The 22,677-nt window shown below is 40.0% G+C and overlaps 1 protein-coding gene across 1 annotated transcript in view; it reads left to right on the top strand.

Moving 5' to 3' along the window:
- The window catches only part of CPAMD8 (C3 and PZP like alpha-2-macroglobulin domain containing 8), a 265,715-nt gene that overhangs the window by 79,254 nt on the left and 163,784 nt on the right, over positions 1–22,677 (top strand). The window contains exons 15-21 of the mRNA XM_073656527.1: positions 4,365–4,537; positions 8,176–8,325; positions 9,022–9,183; positions 12,733–12,875; positions 18,056–18,118; positions 18,761–18,992; positions 19,930–20,083. Coding sequence (XP_073512628.1) covers positions 4,365–4,537; positions 8,176–8,325; positions 9,022–9,183; positions 12,733–12,875; positions 18,056–18,118; positions 18,761–18,992; positions 19,930–20,083 — 1,077 coding nt within the window. The remainder of the gene's footprint in view (positions 1–4,364; positions 4,538–8,175; positions 8,326–9,021; positions 9,184–12,732; positions 12,876–18,055; positions 18,119–18,760; positions 18,993–19,929; positions 20,084–22,677) is intronic.

Genomic DNA, 22,677 nt, shown 5'->3' with positions numbered 1-22,677 from the left:
ACGTTAGGGGGCTTTAGTGATTGTCTTTGGTCTCTCATTCTGCTGACCAAGGGAGTCCTAGCGTGGACCCTCTATTGGATAGGTTAATGTAAAATCACCGAATATCCTTGAAAACATTGACTTTACAGTGGTGGCCAAAAGTATTGGCACCCCTGCAATTCTGTCAGATAATACTCAGTTTCTTCCTGAAAATGATTGCAATCACAAATTCTTTGGTATTATTATCTTCATTTAATTTGCTTGCAAGGAAAAAACACAAAAGAGAATGAAGCAAAAATCAAATCATTGATCATTTCACACAAAACTCCAAAAATGGGCCAGACAAAAGTATTGGCACCCTCAGCCTAATACTTGGTTGCACAACCTTTAGCCAAAATAACTGCGAACAACCGCTTCCGGTAACCATCAATGAGTTTCTTACAATGCTCTGCTGGAATTGTAGACAATTCTTCTTTGGCAAACTGCTCCAGGTCCCTGATATTTGAAGGGTGCCTTCTCCAAACTGCCATTTTGAGATCTATCCACAGGTGTTCTGTGGGATTCAGGTCTGGACTCATTGCTGGCCACCTTAGAAGTCTCCAGTGCTTTCTCTCAAACCATTTTATAGTGCTTTTGGAAGTGTGTTTTGGGTCATTGTCCTGCTGGAAGACCCATGACCTCTGAGGGAGACCCAGCTTCCTCACACTGGGCCCTACATTATGCTGCAAAATTTGTTGGTAGTCTTCAGACTTCATAATGCCATGCACACGGTCAAGCAGTCCAGTGCCAGAGGCAGCAAAGCAACCCCAAAACATCAGGGAACCTCCGCCATGTTTGACTGTAGGGACCATGTTCTTTTCTTTGAATGCCTCTTTTTTTTTCCTGTACACTCTATGTTGATGCTTTTTCCCAAAAAGCTCTACTTTTGTCTCATCTGACCAGAGAACATTCTTCCAAAACGTTTTAGGCTTTCTCAGGTAAGTTTTGGCAAACTCCAGCCTGGCTTTTTTATGTCTCGGGGTAAGAAGTGGGGTCTTCCTGGGTATCCTACCATACAGTACATTTTCATTCAGACGCCGACGGATAGTACGGGTTGACACTGTCGTACCCTCAGACTGCAGGGCAGCTTGAACTTGTTTGGATGTTAGTCGATGTTCTTTATCCACCATCCGCACAATCTTGCGTTGAAATCTCTCGTCAATTTTTCTTTTCCGTCTACATCTAGGGAGGTTAGCCACAGTGCCATGGGCTTTAAACTTCTTGATGACACTGCGCACGGAAGACACAGGAACATTCAGGTCTTTGGAGATGGACTTGTAGCCTTGAGATTGCTCATGCTTCCTCGCAATTTGGTTTCTCAAGTCCTCAGACAGTTCTTTGGTCTTCTTTCTTTTCTCCATGCTCAATGTGGTACACACAAGGACACAGGACAGAGGTCGAGTCAACTTTAATCCATGTTAACTGGCTGCAAGTGTGATTTAGTTATTGCCAACACCTGTTAGGTGCCACAGGTAAGTTACAGGTGCTGTTAATTACACGAATTAGAGAAGCATCACATGATTTTTCAAACAGTGCCAATACTTTTGTCCACCCCTTTTTTAGGTTTGGTGTGGAATTGTATCCAATTTGGCTTTAGGACAATTCTTTTTGTGTTTTTTCATTGAAGACAAATTAAATTAAGATAATAATACCAAAGAATTTGTGATTGCAATCATTTTCAGGAAGAAACTGAGTATTATCTGACAGAATTGCAGGGGTGCCAATACTTTTGGCCACCACTGTATATTAATGATTACCGTATGTTTCTGTATCATGTAGTTTTTCACTTTTACATCAAGTATTAAGGAGATATTTAAATATGCACTGTATTTGCTTTGGAAAAGTAGTTCACTTACAGTACAGACCAAAAGTTTGGACACACCTCATTTAAAGTTTTTTCTGTATTTTCATGACTAGGAAAATTGTACATTCACACTGAAGGCATCAAAACTATGAATTAACACATGTGGAATTATATACTTAACAAAAAAGTGTGAAACAACTGAAAATATGTCTTATATTCTAGGTTCTTCAAAGTAGCCACCTTTTGCTTTGATGACTGCTTTGCACACTCTTGGCATTCTCTTGATGAGCTTCAAGAGGTAGTCACTGGAAATGGTCTTCCAACAATTTTGAAGGAGTTCCCAGAGATGCTTAGCACTTGTTGGCCCTTTTGCCTTCACTCTGCGGTCCAGCTCACCCCAAACCATCTCAATTGGGTTCAGGTCTGGTGACTGTGGAGGCCAGGTCATCTGGCGTAGCACCCCATCACTCTCCTTCTTGGTCAAATAGCCCTTACACAGCCTGGAGGTGTGTTTGGGGTCATTGTCCTGTTGAAAAATAAATGATGGTCCAACTAAACGCAAACCGGATGGAATAGCATGCCGCTGCAAGATGCTGTGGTAGCCATGCTGGTTCTGTATGCCTTCAATTTTGAATACATCCCCAACAGTGTCACAAGCAAACCACCCACACACCATCACACCTCCTCCTCCATGCTACACGGTGGGAACCAGGCATGTAGAGTCCATCCATTCACCTTTTCTGCGTCGCACAAAGACATGGTGGTTGGAACCAAAGATCTCAAATTTGGACTCATCAGACCAAAGCACAGATTTCCACTGGTCTAATGTCCATTCCTTGTGTTCTTTAGCCCAAACAAGTCTCTTCTGCTTGTTGCCTGTCCTTAGCAGTGGTTTCCTAGCAGCTATTTTACCATGAAGGCCTGCTGCACAAAGTCTCCTCTTAACATTTGTTGCTAGAACTCTGTGTGGCATTGACCTGGTCTCTAATCTGAGCTGCTGTTAACCTGCGATTTCTGAGGCTGGTGACTCGGATAAACTTATCCTCAGAAGCAGAGGTGACTCTTGGTCTTCCTTTCCTGGGGCGGTCCTCATGTGAGCCAGTTTCTTTGTAGCGCTTGATGGTTTTTGCAACTGCACGTGGGGACACTTTCAAAGTTTGCCCAATTTTTCGCACTGACTGACCTTCATTTCTTAAAGTAATGATGGCCACTCGTTTTTCTTTACTTAGCTGCTTTTTTCTTGCCATAATACAAATTCTAACAGCCTAGTATCCACCAGACTTCTGCACAACACAACTGATAGTCCCAACCCCATTTATAAGGCAAGAAATCCCACTTATTAAACCTGACAGGGCACACCTGTGAAGTGAAAACCATTTCCGGTGACTACCTCTTGAAGCTCATCAAGAGTGTGCAAAGCAGTCATCAAAGCAAAAGGTGGCTACTTTGAAGAACCTAGAATATAAGACATATTTCCAGTTGTTTCACACTTTTTTGTTAAGTATATAATTCCACATGTGTTAATTCATAGTTTTGATGCCTTCAGTGTGAATGTACAATTTTCATAGTCATGAAAATACAGAAAAATCTTTAAATGAGAAGGTGTGTCCAAACTTTTGGTCTGTACTGTATATGTAATAGTGTAATCTCAATTTAGAAGACCAAGGCTCTGATTCATCAAAGTAATTACACTAGACTTCCGGAGTAAATCTTTTTGAAAAATCACAACTTTCTTTGTACAACGTGGAGTCCAAATTGTCAGAGCTGGGTCAGAACGGGTGTGCAGCAGGGAATATGATACAACAGTGCGTCTAATTCTTAATGAGCTGTGGCATTCTTAGTTCCAGAAATCTTACTCCAGTTCATGAATGGAATATGATATGTGCAAGGCGCTCGGAGGCGCCCACCACTTATGAGACACTCCTGATACATTAAGAGGCGTGAGCCTCTTAACTAATCAAAAGCATTTCACTTCAGCACTCCTCCTCATCACGAACGCCGAGAAATTCGCCAGCCTTGATGAATCAGGGCCAAAATCTACAACAAAAGGGTGTCCATTTGCCATCCTTTTAACAGATCCCCATTTGGATGCTTGTTTTGTTTCTGTTTATTAAGCCATAGAAATCTATGCTATTCAGTATAGCTAAAAAGTTACACACATGCAATGAAACTCAAAGACAGAAGAACTGCATTTGAGATCTGCATATAAAGGAGTGTATCGTTTTTCTTTGAGAAATTATATGGTTATAAAGTTGGTGTGAAAGGAACTTAATGTATCTTTCCTAACAAATATGTTTTAACATTTCAGTGTTTAACACCTAAAAAAGGATGATAATGTAGACTGACTAATCTCTGCTTTCACAAGGGTTTCCATCAAGGTCTACATTCCACATTCTTTGATTCATTCCAATAACAAGCTGTACTTTTCCCATTTGCTGTCACTAGGCTTTTCTGTTTGCATTACAGTTCTGTCATCAGGTGTGATGTTTTGCTGGGTTGTTATGTTCATTACATATCTTTTAGCTTCTATGATTTCTTCCAGTTTCAACAGATCTCTCATCTGGTGACTCTGAAGTGTGGATGACGCATGTTCAATTCCTGGTAACTCATACTATGGCCCCTTTGAGCCGCTTGTTGGTTTATTATGTAAGAGAGAATGGAGAAGGGGTTACAGACAGCACCCAAATTTTAATAAAAACAGCTTTTGAGAACCAGGTAATTTTAAAGATTATTTGTAGTTCTGAGTTGTCTGCCTTATTGTACTTAGTAAATATATGATTTTGGAGAATTTAAACTACATAGTGAAACACATTCTTTTTTCAAATACGTTATTATTTTCTTGTTGTAGATTTTTATTTTAATTCTTGTAGTTCTCATGTACATGATTAAAGGGAACGCCATTTAGAAATACAGGTGCATCTCACTAAATTACGTAGAATATCATCAAAAAGCTAATTTATTTCAGTTCTTCAATACAAAAAGTGAAACTCATATATTATATAGATTCTCTATGGGTTAAGGTCAGGCGAGTTTCTTGGCCAATCAAGCACAGTGATACTGTAGTTTTTAAACTAGGTATTGGTACTTTTGGCAGTGTGGACAGGTGCCAAGTCCTGCTGGAGAATGAAATTTCCATCTCCAAAAAGCTTGTTGGCAGAGGGAAGCATGAAGTGCTCTATAATTTCCTGGTAGACGGCTGCGCTGACTTTGGTCTTGATAAAACACAGTGGACCTACACCAGCAAATGACATGGCTCCCCAAACCATCAGTGATTGTGGTAACTTCACACTAGACCTCAAGCAGCTTGGATTGTGGCCTCTCCACTCTTCCTCCAGACTCTGGCACCTTGTGGAGTGTGTCAGTGACTGCCTTCAGGACATCTGTCAAGTCAGCAGTCTTCCCCATGATTGTGGAGCCCACTGAAACAGACTAAGGGACCTTTTTAAACGCTTAGGAAGCCTTTGCAGGTGTTTTTGTTAATTATTTTAATTTACTGAGATAATGACTTTTGTGTTTTCATTGGCTATAAGCCATAATCATCAACATTAACAGAAATAAACACTTGAAATAGATCAATCTATTTGTAATGACTCTATATAATATATGAGTTTCACTTTTTGTATTGAAGAACTGAAATAAATTAACTTTTTGATGATATTCTAATTTAGTGAGATGCACCTGTATGCTTTACAACAGTCTTACAAGACATAAGAAGCAATGGATATAAGACATTCATTGACTTCAAAGGCTGGGCTTAGATGGTCGTATTTGCAGTCAGTGTGCTGTCTGTGCGCTCCTCGGACAGCACATTAATACAATAATAACACTGATGCAATAATAACCGATGTACCTCTGCAGACTAGTGATCGCCATATGCACTAGTCTGGTTCATTTTACATATCAGACTAGTACATGCAAATGCAGCAGCTCCAGCATTCATCCACTATGTATGGAGCCAGTCATGGCCCCAATTTTCGGTAATGCCTTGCCTATTTTTTTCATAAGATCAGAGTCTGGATTAAGGGAGAGACTTTGACACATGCTCTGCAATCTACTCAGGGATGGGGAGGATGTGAGCTGTGACCATTACCTATTGTAAATGGTGTAATCCTGTGTTATCTGTATAGAATGGTGTTAAAAAGTGTTTTCTCCCTTCCTGATTTCTTATTCTTTTGCATGTTTGTCACACTTAAATGTTTCATATCACAAAACAAATTTAAATATTAGACAAAGATAACACAAATAAACAAAAAGTGCAGTTTTTAAATGAAGGTCTTTATTATTAAGGGAAAAGAAATCCAAACCTACAGGGCACTGTGTGAAAAAGTGATTGTCCCCTTTCCCCCTTAGAACATAAATTAACTGTGGTTTTTCACATCTTTGGGAAGCTGAGTTCAGTTTCCGTAGCCACACACAGGCCTGATTACTGCCACACCTGTTCTCAATCAAGAAATCACTTAAATATATTTTACATGAACTGTAAGTCATTTTCTGATTAAACATTTCCATTAAAGAATAAATCTGTTAAATTATACCAAAGTTATTAATATACATATTACTAGTTATAGACAGATGTATAAAAAATGCTGGAAAATAAAATGCTTTGAAAAATAGAAGTGTTAAAGGGAACCTGTCACCAGCAAAAACGCTTTAAACCTGCAGCTATGGGGTTAATCTGCAGGTTAATAGCGTTACTAACATGCCCAGCGCCTGCACGTAGCCAAAGGCTGCTGGGAGAGAATTAACTCACCCCCCCCCCCCCCGGCAGCGTTCGGTTTCAGTCACAGGGGGAAGTGCCGGCACGGGTTCAGTCCCTGCTCTGAGTAAACAGAGCGGCGGCTGTAACTGCACCACCAACACTGACTGACAGTCGGCTCTAATGCAAAGCCAGTGTCAGTGCTGCTGCCGAGAGGAATAAAGTTAATTTTCTCCCCGCAGCGTTTGGCTATGTGCAGGCGCCAGGCAGGTTAGTAACGCTATTAATTGATTGGTTTATAGCATTTTTGGTGACAGGTTCCCTTTAATAGTTTCTTTTGATCAATTAACAAAATACAAGGAGAAAGAACAAAAAAGAAATGTAAATCACACCAATATTTGGTGTGACCACACTTTTTCATCAAAACAGCATCAATTCTTCTAGGTACACTTGTACATAGTTTTTGAAGGAGCTTGGCAGAAAGGTTGTTCTAAATATCTTGGGAGAACTAACCACAGATCTTCTGTGTATGTAGGCTTGCAGAAATCCTTCTGTCTCTTCATGGAATCCCAGAAAAACTTGAAATAAGGGCTCAATGGGAGGAATATCATCACTTTTCCTTGTTTTTCTTTACTTTGAAGATAATTGTTAATGTAATTGGCTGTATATTTGCATAGTTATTCTGCTGCAGAATTAATTTGCAGCTAATTAAATGCCTCCCTCATGGTATTTCATGGTGGATAATTATCTGCCTGTATTTCTCAGCATTGAGGACACCATTAATCTTGACCCAACTCCATTTGCGGCAAAAAAAAACATACCTTCCACATGAAAATTACGCCATGCTACTCAACTATGCTCAAAAACATAGAAAATGGAATACAGAAAAATGTAAGCAGGAGCTCTGAGCTAATGAGACGAAATTTGAAATATTTGTATGCAACATAAGGCAGTTTGTTTGTCAGAGTAGTAAAATACTGTGTGTCTGCAGGCAACAGTGAAGCATGGTGGAGGTACTTTGCAAGTTTGGGGCTGCATTTCAATTAATGGAGTTGGGGATTAGGTCATGACTAATGGTGACCTCAATATTGAGAAATATAGGCAGATACTTATACATCATGCAGTACTATCAGTGAAGCGTCTTCTGATTGGCTCCAGATTTATTCTGCAGTAGAACAACGATCCCAAACATACGTCAGCATTGTTAAGATCTATCTACTGCAAAGAAGAATAAGGAGTTCTGGAAGTGAAGTCAAGATTGTCAGTTCTGTCTGGGAGTACATGAAGAGACAGAATTTGCACAATTCAACATCTACAGAAGATTTATAGTAAGTTCTCCAAAATGTTTGGAACAATCTCCTTGCCGAGTACCTCCCTAAAACTTTTGCACAGTACTCTATATAATCAATCTGTGTATTTAACCCATGACAACTCTCTCTTATCTTTCCTTTACCCCTTATTTTTTAAATGTATAAATATGTAGTTTAAAAAAATATAAGAAGACTTGTATTATCAATGATAAAAGTCATGTTGAAACAACTTTTGTCAAGCAATTATGGTTTTGAGAACATTTATTAGGGAAATGATTTTTAGTAACCACAACAACTTTTAATTATTTCCCAAGAAAACATATTTACTCAGCTCTATTACTGTATAGGTCTCGGTGGCCCTTTCTTCCAATGACTCTAAACCGGGGGATGTGATTGATATTAAAGTAAAAGCTACCAGAGGAAGTTGCGTGTGTGTGTCCACGGTGGATAAAAGTCTGTACCTCTTGCGCAATGGATTTCAAATAACTCCTGAACAGGTTAATATACATTAAAATGTGGCACTGGAACAGCGTGGATGAAGTGACTGAGGATACACTATTTAGTTGTTTTTTTTGGGGGGGGTGGGTTGGCTGTTTTGCTAACTCTGTGCAGCTTATTAACTTGGAAAACCAATTTAAATCATTGTCTCATCACCTGCTAAGTTAGCCAATCCTTAGTTTCTTTGCTCTTGCAGTCTAACATTTTCCCTTTAAAAGTGAAGAATTTAGCTTTGTCAGCCAACTTAATTGTAGTAATCTTTGTCTGTGGACAGATCACTTTTGTCAGAAGCTATGGTCTATATACAACATTCCAAATTGTGAGCACGATGCTGGAGAGCCACAGAGGCAGCTCTAGGGCATAGGTAGCATCACAGCAAAGGATGTGCACTCTGCCCAGTGCAGCACCGTCCAGGTCACTGATGCTTGGCTGGCAGTAGCCTTCCATCATCTACAGAAAGCAGTCTGGAGGAGATTCTGTGACAACTGTAGAATACATTCCACTAAGCAGATTTTTTTGGTTGTCAATGTCATCTAATTCATTTTAAGTCACTAAACAAACATCTTGGCACAATCTGCTTATTATTATTGTTCAAAAATCTACAAGAGGCAGCTGCAACCTCCGTTACAAATACAGGATGCACATGGAAAACTATGATGCTAATTAATTTACATTTTATCATTTGGCTACTACAGATATTCCAAGAACTATCAACCTTTGATGTCTCGGATGCTTTTGGGCCAGGAAAGGAAGAAGGACATTTTTGGTGGCCTGGCATGAGTTCCCAGAGGAGACGGCGTTCGTCAGTTTTTCCGTGGCACTGGGACATCACTAAAGATGCACGCTTTGCTTTTACAGTAAGTTGGTAACCCATAAATTGAGAGAGTTGAGTGCGGCCAGTTCTGTTCCTTACGAACAATCTTTCAAGAAAATTCACAAGATAAAAATATTCTGCACTGCACTTGTGATTTTTATGCCAGTAATTTATATTACACTTGTCTTGAATTTTATCTTATCAAGATACATCTTAAATGTGGGGGTGTGAAAGGGTGGTGTCTAGCCTTACCACTCCCCAAAGTAGGCAGTTGTGGTTATATTGGAGAAAGTGACATCAGTCGTGGTTATACTGGAGAAAGTGGGGGTGAGGATGTCATGACCTGAATTTTTTGGTGTAAGTATAGAATAATCATCAGATTTTCTGCCCTTGTAAAGAACAAGATTTAGCAACTGAGTGGTCTCTAATGCTACATGATAATGACAGACTTTACTGGATCTGAAATGGAAAAATGAGGCACTAAAACAGCGAGTATAATTTTGCTGAATGTTCTCAAATTAATATTTTGAAGAATATGGGGAGGGATTTAATGGCAGCTTACAATCCTCCTTCAGCATGTGTAGCTGCAACAGGACACCTGGCTCAGCAGGTGGTCCAGCCACACCAGCTAGTATCCAACCTCATTCAGGATTACGTCCCGAGGAGCCCACACTGTGTAACTGCTTTATCCAGTCAGATAGGATTTCATAAGGAGATTTAAGGAGAATATGGGGCTATCGTATGTCCTAGCCACACACCGGTTACATTGTCTTAGATCTCTGGAACGGGCCAAATGCCTTCCAGGGTCTCGATCCATTCCAGCACCCAAGAGTGGAGAGATACACAGAACAGCTAGTAGCAGCCAGGTAGCAAAGCCGGGTTTTGTCTCCAAGCTTAACGGGATCCAGTGGTGCCAGAACTGCCCTATGCCCTACTGCCCTATGACCTTCCATTGGGAAGTTATGATCTTTCATAGGTTTTGGGAGATTTAGCTACAAACCCCCAGGGGGAAAGAAAAGGGTGTGATCAACCAAGGGGATAAAGACTTGTGTAAGGCTATGGTCTCTCTCTATTTGTCATGCCTGCTGCTCACTTCCAATGGGAAGGGGAGCCAACATTGAGTAACGTGCTGGGAGGAACTGAAAGCTGCTGGCAGCCCATGCCCCTATGTGGCCAGCACACATGGTCGAACATCAAGCCAGTAATTGGCATGATTCATCTGCTTAAATCTTTTGTATTTTGCATATCTCACCATTGTATAAGTATAACTATTGAGTATATAGTGTATTGTCTAGTGTGTCCTTAAGGCGATTAAATATATAATTAAACCTTAGGCTGCTCTTTTATCTCGGTCCACAAATCCACACCTCCGTGTTCTCGGTTTTAACTTTCCATGCTACCAGGACTGGTTTTTGGTCCGATATAATCCCGTTTACGGACCGGGCTTATATTGAACGAGGAACTGGTGGCGACTCTACCGGGCTGATAAGGCACTGTTTCACTGGTGCCAGTTAAAGTGGCCTCTCGGCTTGTCAGGGTTGTGAGCAAGTTTGGTGTCACGTCAGCGACTGTGTGGGCCACATCCTCTCACTCCCCATGCCTCCCTGGACCCGTGTGGACAGTGGGTGTAAAACTGTGCCAAGCTGACCTTATGTGTCCCCAGGGGGTGCGAAACGTCACTTTGGTGCAAGTGAGGAGACCGTACCGCGTGATCCCTCCGTCGTAATAGTGACGTCTGGTGGGGTGGTGAGGTGCGGGTTCATCACATGTGGCGGCAGCGGTGGAATTCTGCATGACCTCTCTGGTGTCATCCTTCACAAATATATCATGAAATAATTTTAGATAACACCACAAAAATCAGTGACAGATAAGCTGTAGTACTGAGAGCAAATAAAATTATTTATGAACTGGAAATTGAGAAGCAAATTTAATTAATGCACAATAATGCACAAATTCACATTGCATAATTGATGTACTGTATAAAGACAAATTTTGGTTTATTCGCCAATTATATGATTTGATTAGATTCCGGATTTATAAATCTCAATGGTTTTCTTGACATTATCAAAATGAAAATTAAATATAAGATATTAGAACATTCAAACCTGTAGTAGTTGTTATAATCTTATTTATTTTTTTAAAAAAATAATTCTTTATTTTTTAAACATTACTTATTGTACACCACAGTGACCAAATTGCAAGAAACATTAGATGTTATTACTTCACAATGTCACCAAAAACAACAAGAAAAGAAAAACAAAATAGTTGTAATAATGTTAGAACCTAGACATATTAAGGTCATCAAAAATTGAATTGAATCAGGCTGGATTATCTGAAGTGTGTTAAGTGATTGAATAAGGCTCTAATAATACATATCAGTTTAAGATAAGATTTTGGGAGTGTGTGTCCGTGGACTATGTGGTGGAAAGGGATGAGTGACCATATGGGATGGCTGTCAGGAAAACAGGTTAGGAATCTACTAGATTGGGGTTCCAGCTGCCCAAAGTTTCCATATTTTAAGGAACTGTGGATGGGTGTGAGTTTCCCAACTGGTGAGTTCCTCAAGGTGGCAGATCAAATTGACTTTTAGCATCCATTCTGAGTGAGTAGGGGGCATTTCTTGTTTCCAATAAAGGGGAATTAAAGCGCACCTGTCAGCAGGATTGTGCTTAGTAAACTACATACACTGTCAGGTGGGTGACATTACACTGAGTAAAATGATACCTTTGATGATGAAATCCGTCCAGTGGTTCTTTTATAATCTTTAGTTTCAGTTCTGCCATAATGGTATGCATGTGCTTTGGTGCTCTCATTATGTATTCATGTATTCATATCTCTGGCCTCTGACAGGTCACTGTGCTTTCATTGACCTGCCTACTATTTTAAATAGTGCCTGTATAATTTCTCTGCCCATTTGAAATAAACATATCCCAAAATGGCCGCCGACGCCCGCGCATGCGCTGTAGCATCTTTCACTTGTTGAGAGATGTTACTGCACATGCGCGGGCGCCATCTTGCTTTTGGAAGAAGAATGTGGGTGCAGCAATATGGCGCCGCGCATGCGCAGTAGCATCTGAGCAATTGAGACATGCTACTGCGCAAGCGCTGGCAGCGGGAGCCATATTTCTGCAGGCAAGTTTCTGTAGCAAAATGGCGCCCGCGCGTGCGCTGTAGCATCTATCGCTTGCTAACATGTATTCCTATCTCTGTCAGAGGCCAGAGATATGAATACATAATGAGAGCACCAGAGCACATGCATATCATTATGGCAGAACTGACACTAAACATTATAAAAGAACCACTGGACGGATTTCATCATCAAAGGTATCACTTTACTCAGTGTAACCGCGCCCACCTGGCAGTGAATGTAGTTTACTGAGCACAATCCTGCTAACAGGTGCGCTTTAAGCGTTTGGCGGCTCCTAGTAGGATTGAGTGCCAACAGTGTTTCTTAAGTTTGAAGTTATAATCTTATTTTTAAGTTCTGCTCTTTTGGGCCAATTTTTTTTAAATATTCCCAATATGTTTCAATAGTTAATAAAATATTCTGATCTTTGTAATACCATTTTAATTATTTGGGGATATTTCACAGGAGACTGGACTGATTGTAATGACAGACATTGTCAGTTTAAATCACTGGCAGAGTGATGGCATGTACACAGATGAAGCAGTCCCAGCTTTCCAGCCACACACAGGAACATTGATTGCTTCTTCCCATTCCAGAATTGCTCCTCGGTGAGTTAACACAATCTCGAGCCATTAGACTATGAACCTAAATTTTACTCGGTAAAATAAAAGTATAGGGTAAATTTTGCATACCATTTTACGGTTTGTAATCTAAGTGAGGTTAGAAAGCTCTTTATTCATATAGTACTGATTTTACAGCCCATTCTCATCTTCCGCTGCAATGATAATTCTTAAAATTTCTGTGCTAAATTGTGACAGTATTCCTTGCAGAGCAAGTGTAGGTACAGTAAGGTTAAATAACTCTCCCAGATTGCAGCATAGCAGGGAGCATTGCATTCTAGGAACTCTATTAATCTCTTAGGGACATATTTATTGTGAAACTTGTTGCTGATTATCAGAGCAGTCAGACATTGTGGAAGAATTACCTGGTTTAGGCTGTGTGCCCACGATGCGTTTTTTAAGCGTTTCCGCAGCGGCAATTCCGCTGCAGAAACGCTTAAAAAACGCTTGGTAGAAGGTCTGCCATGTTCCCCAATGATAATCCGCATGTGTTGTGCACATGCTGCGGAAATTTCCGCTGCGGATTATCATTGCGGAAAAAAACGCAGCACTACCAATTATTTTGCAGAAGCGCTGCGTTTTCGCCGCCATTGACTTGCATTGGAACGCATGTAATCTGCATCACTGGATCTGTACATGCGGAATCCAAGCGTTTCAATGTGCGGATGGTACCCGGGTGTGGAGGACAGGAGACTCTTCTCCGGACCCGGGTACCATAGAAACTGTAAAAAAAAAGAATAAAATAACAAATAAATATTATATTTACCTTCTGAAGGCCCGCGGTGCGCTTGTCTTCGCTTGCCGGCAGCTCGCGGTGGACTGAAGGACCTGCGCTGATGTCATAGTCATGTGACCGCAGGTCCGTCAGTGTACCACGAACTGCCGGCAAGCCAGGACGGAGCGAAGCAAGACTCCGGGGGCCATCAGAAGGTAAGTATAGATTTATTTTTTTATTTTTAAACATTCTTTTACGGTCACACTATATAAATCCATGCTGTTTGCATGGATTTATATAGTGTGACCAAGTTGTCAAGCACTTTCCAAGTGATGCTAAAATCGCTTGGAAAGCGCTTGTCAACCCGCATGCAGAAATGCATGTGAAGAACGCTTCACTTCCGCTTGTCCCTGGCAGGAAAAACGCATGTACAATCCGCATGGACAATCCACATGTACAATCCACATGTACAATCCGCATGCGTTTTTTCTGCCAGGGAGATGCAGAAACTCTCAGGAAAAAATCCAGAGCATTTCTGCATCGTGGGCACATAGCGTTACTTGGGACATACAGCAATCATCACAACATGTAGGATTACAGGCACGAACAGAGTGGTCATAAAATAGAATTTAGAGAGTAAGTACCATGCATACACATAAACAAACTAGACCATTTAATACAGCGCCATCTGCTGTCTGCATAACATTGTCCCTCCACAGTATAAACCTGCAGTTTTTGTATACTCCAATACCCTTTTCTAAACAGCTAAGGCTTAGTTCATTAGGCCTAGTCTCTTGATCAGCTGGGAATGTATCTCTCTGCAGTTAGTGATTATGCAAAAATGTCTAATATGACATGTCAAAGTTCTCTTATCTTCTCCTTCCGTTCATTCTTTTTGATGATCATCATGTCTTTTTCCTTTTTTTTTTTCCTGGCACCTGAACAAGTCCTAACACTTTCAGTCTCAAGACAGTTCTCACTTTGTCATGCATCTTTATCTACCAGCTTTGTATGTTCCCTCAGAAATTGTATCTGCTTTTCCATGCCTTCTGATTCTTCCATTTTTTAGACTCTTTTTTTAGATTCTTGCTTTATTTTTTTACTGCTTTTTATAATTTTATGCTAGTCTTCTCTTCCTCATTGGCCTTTGTCAATTTATTGAATTCCGCTTCTGATATTTTGAGTGGTATCTATGTTGAAGATATGGGTTCATAAATAATACTGTGCTTGCATTTTATGACAGATGTACAGATGGTTTACCTTTGTTTTCTCTTGTTGAACGCCTGTCGCGCAAAGTGTGGGAAAGACTAAGTGCAACATGAAGGGAAGAGGGGGAGGAAGTCCAAACACTAGGGAAAAGGGGAATGGAGACCCCTAGGCAGATCTAATAACACCCTGCCTACCCTACCGTCCCTATATAGGTTCCACATCAATCACCGAGCAGGACCCTAAACCCTGTATGTCCCTAGAGCTTGGCCCTAGATAGGGAGGGAAGAGGTGAGCACTGGTCAGGCCTCACTACAAACTAAAGACAACAAGGTACACAAACAAAGGGAATTAACTTAGCTTGAGCCGACACCAGAGGAGTAACGTCAACTGTCCTCCAAGGGCACCAGGGAAGAAGCCAGCCAACAGCTAGTGCTCCAAGCATGCACAAAGGTACATAGAAGTATCACCAGCAAGTGCCTGGAGCAAACTGAGGGTTTTTAACTCCCATGTAAGGTGTGTCAATAGTAGCAGCAGGAGAGAGATGGCTGCTGGGTCTTAAAGGAAGAAGGATTAAGAAGGTGTCTGCAATGCCAAGCGCAGTAACCTTCAACACACCTGTGACATCGCCTTGATTCTGTATCTGGGTTTCATTGCCTGTATCTGTTTGTAGGGTTTGGGCTTGTGTTGACTTTGCCCATTTGTTTGGAAGTAGTCTGATCACTGTAATTATTTTCTTTAGAATGTCTTGATCTTGTCACAGATTTTGTCCAGTATTCACATAACACAGCATTTAGAGAAATGGAAACTATAAGATCCATTGCCATATTTTGTTCTTGCAGCTCCTGAATGATTTTTGGAGGTCTATGACCTTATTTTCTCAACACAGTAAATGGACACAATGACTGTATCCACACATGGCATGGACTGCCAACTATACCATGTGTGGATGCAATCATTGTGTCCATTTGTACAGTGTCTCATCTGTTCTTTATGGGTATGTGCGCACGTTCAGGATTTGATTGCAGAAATTTCTGCAGGGTTTCTGCATCTCTTGGCAGCAAAAATGCTGCAGAAAAAATGTGCGTATTGCGGCGTTTTTGATGCGTTTTTGTACAGCAATGAATGCTTTTTGGAGCTGAATAAAGATATTTGAAAAAATAAACGTGGGACATCACTTTAACCCTTGGATTACCATCAGACCTGGGGTGAGTATATTGGTTAATTTAAATGATTAAAAAATGTGTCTGTTGTATTTCAAATATAGTGTTTTATTCTGTGTGTGTGTTTATTTAACTCTTTACTTATAGGTTTAGTAATGAGGGTGTCTGGTTGACACCTCTTCATCACTAAACAAAGGGCTTGGTGTCACCGACACCTAATCCCATAAACCCTAATCCCATTAGCCCTAAATCCCATTCATGTCATTTCTGGGGCAGCTGAGAGATGCTATTTTTAGCCTAAGAAGGGGCCATAGGCCAACATGTTCCCTGGCTATTGATAACAGCTCACAGCTGTTTGGTTAGCTGTCATGTCCCCACAATGAGCAACCAGCAGCACTGTGTTCTAATGCCGCACTTGTTTTGTCAGTATATGCGAATCCACCGCATGTAATGACATTTCAGTCGGTCAAAATTACACATGGTTTTAATCATTTATTTAAAAAATAAAAACACTGTATACTCACCTAACGCCCATTCCATTTGAATCCATTGTGCCCTGTAAAAAAACAAAAATAAAAAAACCATATCTCTCACCTGTCCGCAGTGATGACATAATCCAGTATTCCACGAAGATCTGGGTCACTTCTACAGCAGTCACACCAGCAAATCACTGGTGTGACTGTTGTAGAGGACAGCACTGTATACACTGACAGGAGTGTAATCACTCCTGTCAGTGTATAGCGCTGAGCTGTCGGGACTGAGGCCACTGGAGTTCATCAGCTGAAGATCAGCTGATAAGCTCCGGTGACCTCACTTACTGCATCAATGTTGCGTGAGAAAATTCTCACACTGCACCGGTGTCGTAAGTGAGGTCACCGGAGCTCTCAGCTGATCTTCAGCTGATGAACTCAAGTGACCTCAGTCCCGGCAACTCAGCGCTATGCACTGCCAGGAGAGATTGCGCTCCTGTCAATGTGTAGAGTGCTGCTGGGTGATCGGATCACCATGGGACACTAGGGGTACAAAGGGCAGGTGAATATAAGGTGTTTTTATTTTAATATTGATTTATTTTAACTTTTTTTTACACTACTACTTCTCCCCTCAGCCTGCGAAAGGAGTAGTCTCCCACAGGCAATTTTTTGTGTGTTTTTGCTTCGTTTTTGACTCATTGGCTTGAATTGAGTCAGTCAAATACGCAGCAAGAATCCGCAGCAAATACACAAATATTTTTATACCTGCGGTTCTGCTGCGGATTTGACTGACTCACTTGAAGTCAATGGGTAAAAAACGATGCAGAAACGCACAAAAAATTTACATGCTGCAGATTTAAACGCAATGACAATCCTGACAGGAAAATTCCTGATGATGTGCACAGCACTTCAGGATTGTCATTACATTAGCTAGGCCAACCTAGCGTTTTTAGCCAATTTCCGAGCTGAAAAAACACAGCGAAAATGCACCAAAAACGCACCGTGTGCACATAGCCTTACTGTGTTGAGAAAATATAAATGCTTATCCACTTTTGCAATGGCTAATAATCAACTTTCCATCCTTGAAAGCACATTAACCATTTTGGAATTTTATAGTGAGGCTTTTAGATAACATACGCTTTACAGATAATAGTAATCCTTCAAAACTGGGAACATACAACATGTCTTTTACTGGTGTGTTTAAATTCTGTAAATTTTTACTGTGACATATGAGGATTCAACTTACAATTCCTTCTACGTTTATTCTGCTTTCATCAGCCAGATAGCAGCCAGCAGTATTCTGTTTGTAGGTCTGTGAGATAAATGCATGCTGCAACTCAGGTTATAGCTGCACAAGATAAATAGTGCGATATACTCATTTTATTTTGATGGCTTGATGGCTTCTAAAGTTCAATGTAATGCTCATAGGTGAACCTTGTAAATGATGTAATTAGAATAATGATGTAAACAAGTTATGACTGCACTTGAGCATAACAATTAATAGCATCACAAAACTTTTACTACCATAAATGCTTTTGGAGTGCATTCTATAACTACATAGGCAATGACCATTTAATAATTATACAGCTGGGATTTTTCTTTGTGTTTATTTAGATTTGAGAAGAGGAAAAGGACATTCTTTCCAGAAACCTGGATCTGGCACTGCTTTAATGTCAGGTACTGTACGTAAGGATTTAAAAGGCATCACACAGTACATGCCATCTAGATATTTGAAATATGGAACAAAAGAAAAAATATATATAACAAAGTTTCACACCAGAATAAGTAAGCATTCTGTTGTGAAACTTCATTTTTATCATTGTTATTCTATAATAGTTTCCTGGAAACTAGATTTTTAACTAGATTTCACAATATAAACAGCATACATAATTAAATACATCTATCAAACCTGATGAGGCTGGTGTACTTACGCTGATAATCCGTGCCAGAATGGCTGTATAATCCAGTTTGAAAGCTTCCCTGCCTGATATTAAAATGAGTATTTTGTGAATATCATGTGGGCCCATCGGACACTAGTTACGTCACTGAGTATGAGAATGCAGTTCTATACTAGCATCTATTAAATAATGTATTCAGTTTTTTATTATTCAATCAGGGGACAGATCTGTAATAGTATTTTTCTGATTTTGCTTGCTGTTCAGTAGAACAAACCTTTTACATTTTTATAGTTTCATAGTTGATAAAGTTGATAAAATGACACAGGTCCATTAAATCCTACCATAGCAATTAAGCAAAGTATTGTTGGCACTTTTAATGTTGGCATTGATAGACATCAATATATAACTTTTTTCTTCATAGTGATATTACTGGGGAGGGAGAACTGCGTGTAGAAGTTCCAGACTCTATAACAACATGGATAACTGAAGCAATTGGTGTATCTGAAGTAACAGGACTGGGAGTTGCTCAGGCAGCCCATCTAAAAACATTTAAACCATTTTTCATTGATTTTACATTGCCATACCATGTAATACGAGGCGAGCAGGTCAAGATTCCACTTACAGTTTACAACTACCTTCCTATCAATGTTGAGGTGAGGATCAACTTGTATCTGTTACCATCCAGACTTTGTGGGGATAATGAAATGTTAATAAAAGGCTCTTTATACACAGTACTTGAGCCTTCCATCAGTAGCATATGCTCATGATGTACCGTATACACTGGCATTTGTCATTCATCGAGCCCCATTTTAAATAAAGAAGATATGGACAGCATAGGATACTTCAGCTAAACCCGTCTACTCAAAGACAGCAGCCTTGACTGATAGCTTTTGGCCCTTTGTTTCAGTCATTAATGAGGGTCTCAATGACTGAACTTCCAGGGATCCAAACTTTTGACACATCACTATGATATGACAAGTATTTTTGGAATAACAGTTCCAAAAATATTTTTCATTTTTTTATGAGCTGAGTAATTTTTTTAGTTACTAATAAAAGTCGTCTCAATTAACAGGTAAAGCAAATGTTTTATGCATTGAATTAATATTTGGTATTCGTATTCTTATGCCATATCAGCTTACTAAATATTGCATTAAAACATTTTTTTTTATATGAAAGCGAACCTGTTGAGCAATTCATACTGCTCAAACCGCAGGCAGCCAGGTGTATTAGTCTCTGAAATGCTCTGGAATCTCAAGGATAATATACTTTGAAGATCCGGCTGAGGACAAGCTCTGCCCCCAGCCGCTTCTTACTAGCGCCACAGCAGCTGATTGCTTGTACATAGGGAGAGACCTGTCAATCAACTGCAGCAGCGCTGGGAAGAGCCGGCAAGGAGGCTGAGCCAGACTAGTCTTGTCTCCAGTTCTGGTTCCTGGCCGGATGTTGGTAGTATATTATCTTAGAAATGCCGAACTACATGAATCGCCTGATATGTTTTGTTGAAGTTAAAGTATTTTTTCACTTCATCATCAATATTCATTTACTTACTTGTTTCTCACATTTAGGGTGTTTAACTGTGTTTCCTTCTAGGTACATATAAAAATTCTGATCACAAAAGGTGTGAAATTTGTAGGATATCCTGGAAAACAGCATCTGATTCGGAAACTATGTGTGGCTTCAGGAGAGACAAAACCCACATCAGCAGTTTTCTCGTTTTCTGAACTAGGACATGCAAACATTTCAGGTGATCCATTTTTATGTTTCAGATTGTCAAATAATGATAAGTGCCCAAATAAGTATACAAACTATATATATTTTTAAGAAACTGAAGAGTGACACTTCATCACTACGGTAAGAGAGAATTTTCATTATGACATGCTAAACTAGTTCATCCGTTCTCAAACCCCACAGAGAGTAGTGGGTAGTATTCCTGCCGACTCCATAAGGGTGAGGACATTCATATGAATTCCTTGGTAGAGAATTCCACATTTCTTATTTTGAAATGATTCAACCCACATTACAAATTAGGTTTATTAGCAAAATGTACAACTTTTCTGCTGTTTGCAGTAACCCAATCACACAAGATCAATTTAAATAGCTCGACATAACTAATATAACAATTGACTTCTCCAAATTAAACACTAAATCTCACGTTTAATAACTATGACAGTCTTAGAATTGTTCAACCCCCTGAACAGAATCCCTCATAAGAGCACACATTTGCAAATCAGATGTTGCAAACACAATTCATGCACCTGGATCAAATGATTTATCAATTATGAGAATAAAACGATAGTAAATACAGTACCTGGACTGCCTAAGGCTTTGTTGACTGTGACTTTTGATTGCACGTTAGAAATATGCCAAACACAATTGTGGTCAGAAAAATTAAAAGGTACTTGACAAAGTTTCTTCAGGTGCTGCTCATTGTTGCGGAAAGGTGGGGGTCCGGGTCCTGCGACCCCCACAAATCCTGCACACAGATAGCTGTACAGCCTCAGTAGTCTATGCAAAGTACACCGCTCTGTGAAAGTGAGTGTATGGACCCTTAAACTTACTATTGAGCCTGTACACCACTCTGTGTGCGCAGCTCATGAAGGAATTGTGCAGTCATCGGTGGGGGTGTCAGGTAAAGGATACAAAAAGACAGTAAAGGCATTGACTGAGAGAGCGTTGGAAGCATAGTTCACAAGTTCCAATCTAAATGAACCCTGGCTACACTACGTGGACATAGCATGAGGAGGAAAATATCATTGGTTCCCAGTAGATTCCTGAGGAGGCACTTGGTCAGAACCCCTTAAGTCACTGCAAAAGACCTAGCACAAGATTGGCTGGCAGCAGACCTTAATGTTTTAGTTTTTTTTTAGTGCACATTAAGATGTATACTAAATGTTGCCCAAACTCTAAGATGTTCCCCTCTACTGACTAAAAAAATACAAGAAATATGCTAAAAGCTATATAAATTAGCCATATACGTTTTGGGATTTTTTTCTGTGGAGAAATGAAACAAAACTGGAAATCGTTAGGCCTATTTATCAGCAGTATGGAGGAGGAAGAATGAACCATATGCTTAAAAGAGCCCCCTGCCTACAGTGAAGCATGGAGGTGGCTGGACCTTCTTTGCTTCCTCATGGCACTGGAAACCTGACAAATGATTTGAAAGAATTGTTCAATGTTGTTTCAGGAGCTTGCACATGCGATTTTAGGAAAATTAAACAACAAATGACAACTCCATACTGTAAGCACAGGAATACAGGGCAAAAAAAGACATTATAAAACAAGGTCTATATCACTTGAGCACTGCAGTTAAGTTTTATGTCATGTGATGGCTCACAAGATCATGGGGGGCATACAGCACTTGTAGCGGAGTAGTGGTGCCAGTCGTGGAGGTGAATGTGCTTTTTTCTTATTTTTTTGCACACACTTGAGGCACTCAAAAGGTGTTTCCCAGTAGTGACAACACCTTTCATGCCGATCTATCACCCGATTTCACAATACATATTACATACTGTATTAAATACATATTTTTGACTTGATTAGACTATTGTAGTTATCCCATAAAACATCAATCACCTTGTGTCATTGAACATGTATGGCCAATATGGAAGACTGTATGGCTGCTTCAGAGTAAAAATCTTCCACCAGGCAACTGTTTGATCACAGTTGTTCAACCACCAACCTACTTCTGTCTAGTGGGTATGACCACCCTAACCATAATGAAAGCGGTGAATCTACCACTTTGCATTATTACATAAATGTTATCGTGTTGCATGAAATGAAGAACTACAAATAAATGCACTGAGCTGTTCAAACAAAATATATATGGTCTTTACAAGATCATGTCAGAACGATGAAGAGCGATGATGCACAGCAGTCTATGCTGACCTCTTGGGCTTATTCGTCAGCCTAGTGAAGAAGTCAAGATTATGGGACAAAAAGTTTGTAGGATGCCTTTGAGACTGATGAGCTATGGAATACTTGTAATACTTATTCCTTCTTTGCTTTAGGCAGAGAATATGTTGCAGTTCTAACTACATGCATGCTGTGAGCTGTCTACCGGAAATAAGTTTATATTTTGTGAACTTTGTAATTACAACTCATATAAAGCAAGTATGCACATGAAGAATGTAGCTTTCTTTTTATTCTCCTTGAAACACACCCTGCTTTACATTTATACTTTGTCAGTTATTCAAGTAAAGTTGCAGCATACAATATATAAACATATCAAGTGGATGGTATAAAGCTGCAATACCAGACAAAGCCTATGGACAGGAGTAGCAGTGTTTCAGAAAAAAGAAGGTTCTTTCTTTACCTTATTAAGTTCAGAAGTTCAGTGTA

The sequence above is a fragment of the Phyllobates terribilis genome, unplaced genomic scaffold, assembly GCF_046119375.1.
Source record: "Phyllobates terribilis strain yellow unplaced genomic scaffold, ASM4611937v1 Scaffold_1__5_contigs__length_1240528914, whole genome shotgun sequence".
NCBI classification, from domain to species: Eukaryota; Metazoa; Chordata; class Amphibia; order Anura; family Dendrobatidae; genus Phyllobates; species Phyllobates terribilis.
This window is presented reverse-complemented; position numbering and strand designations above follow the sequence as displayed.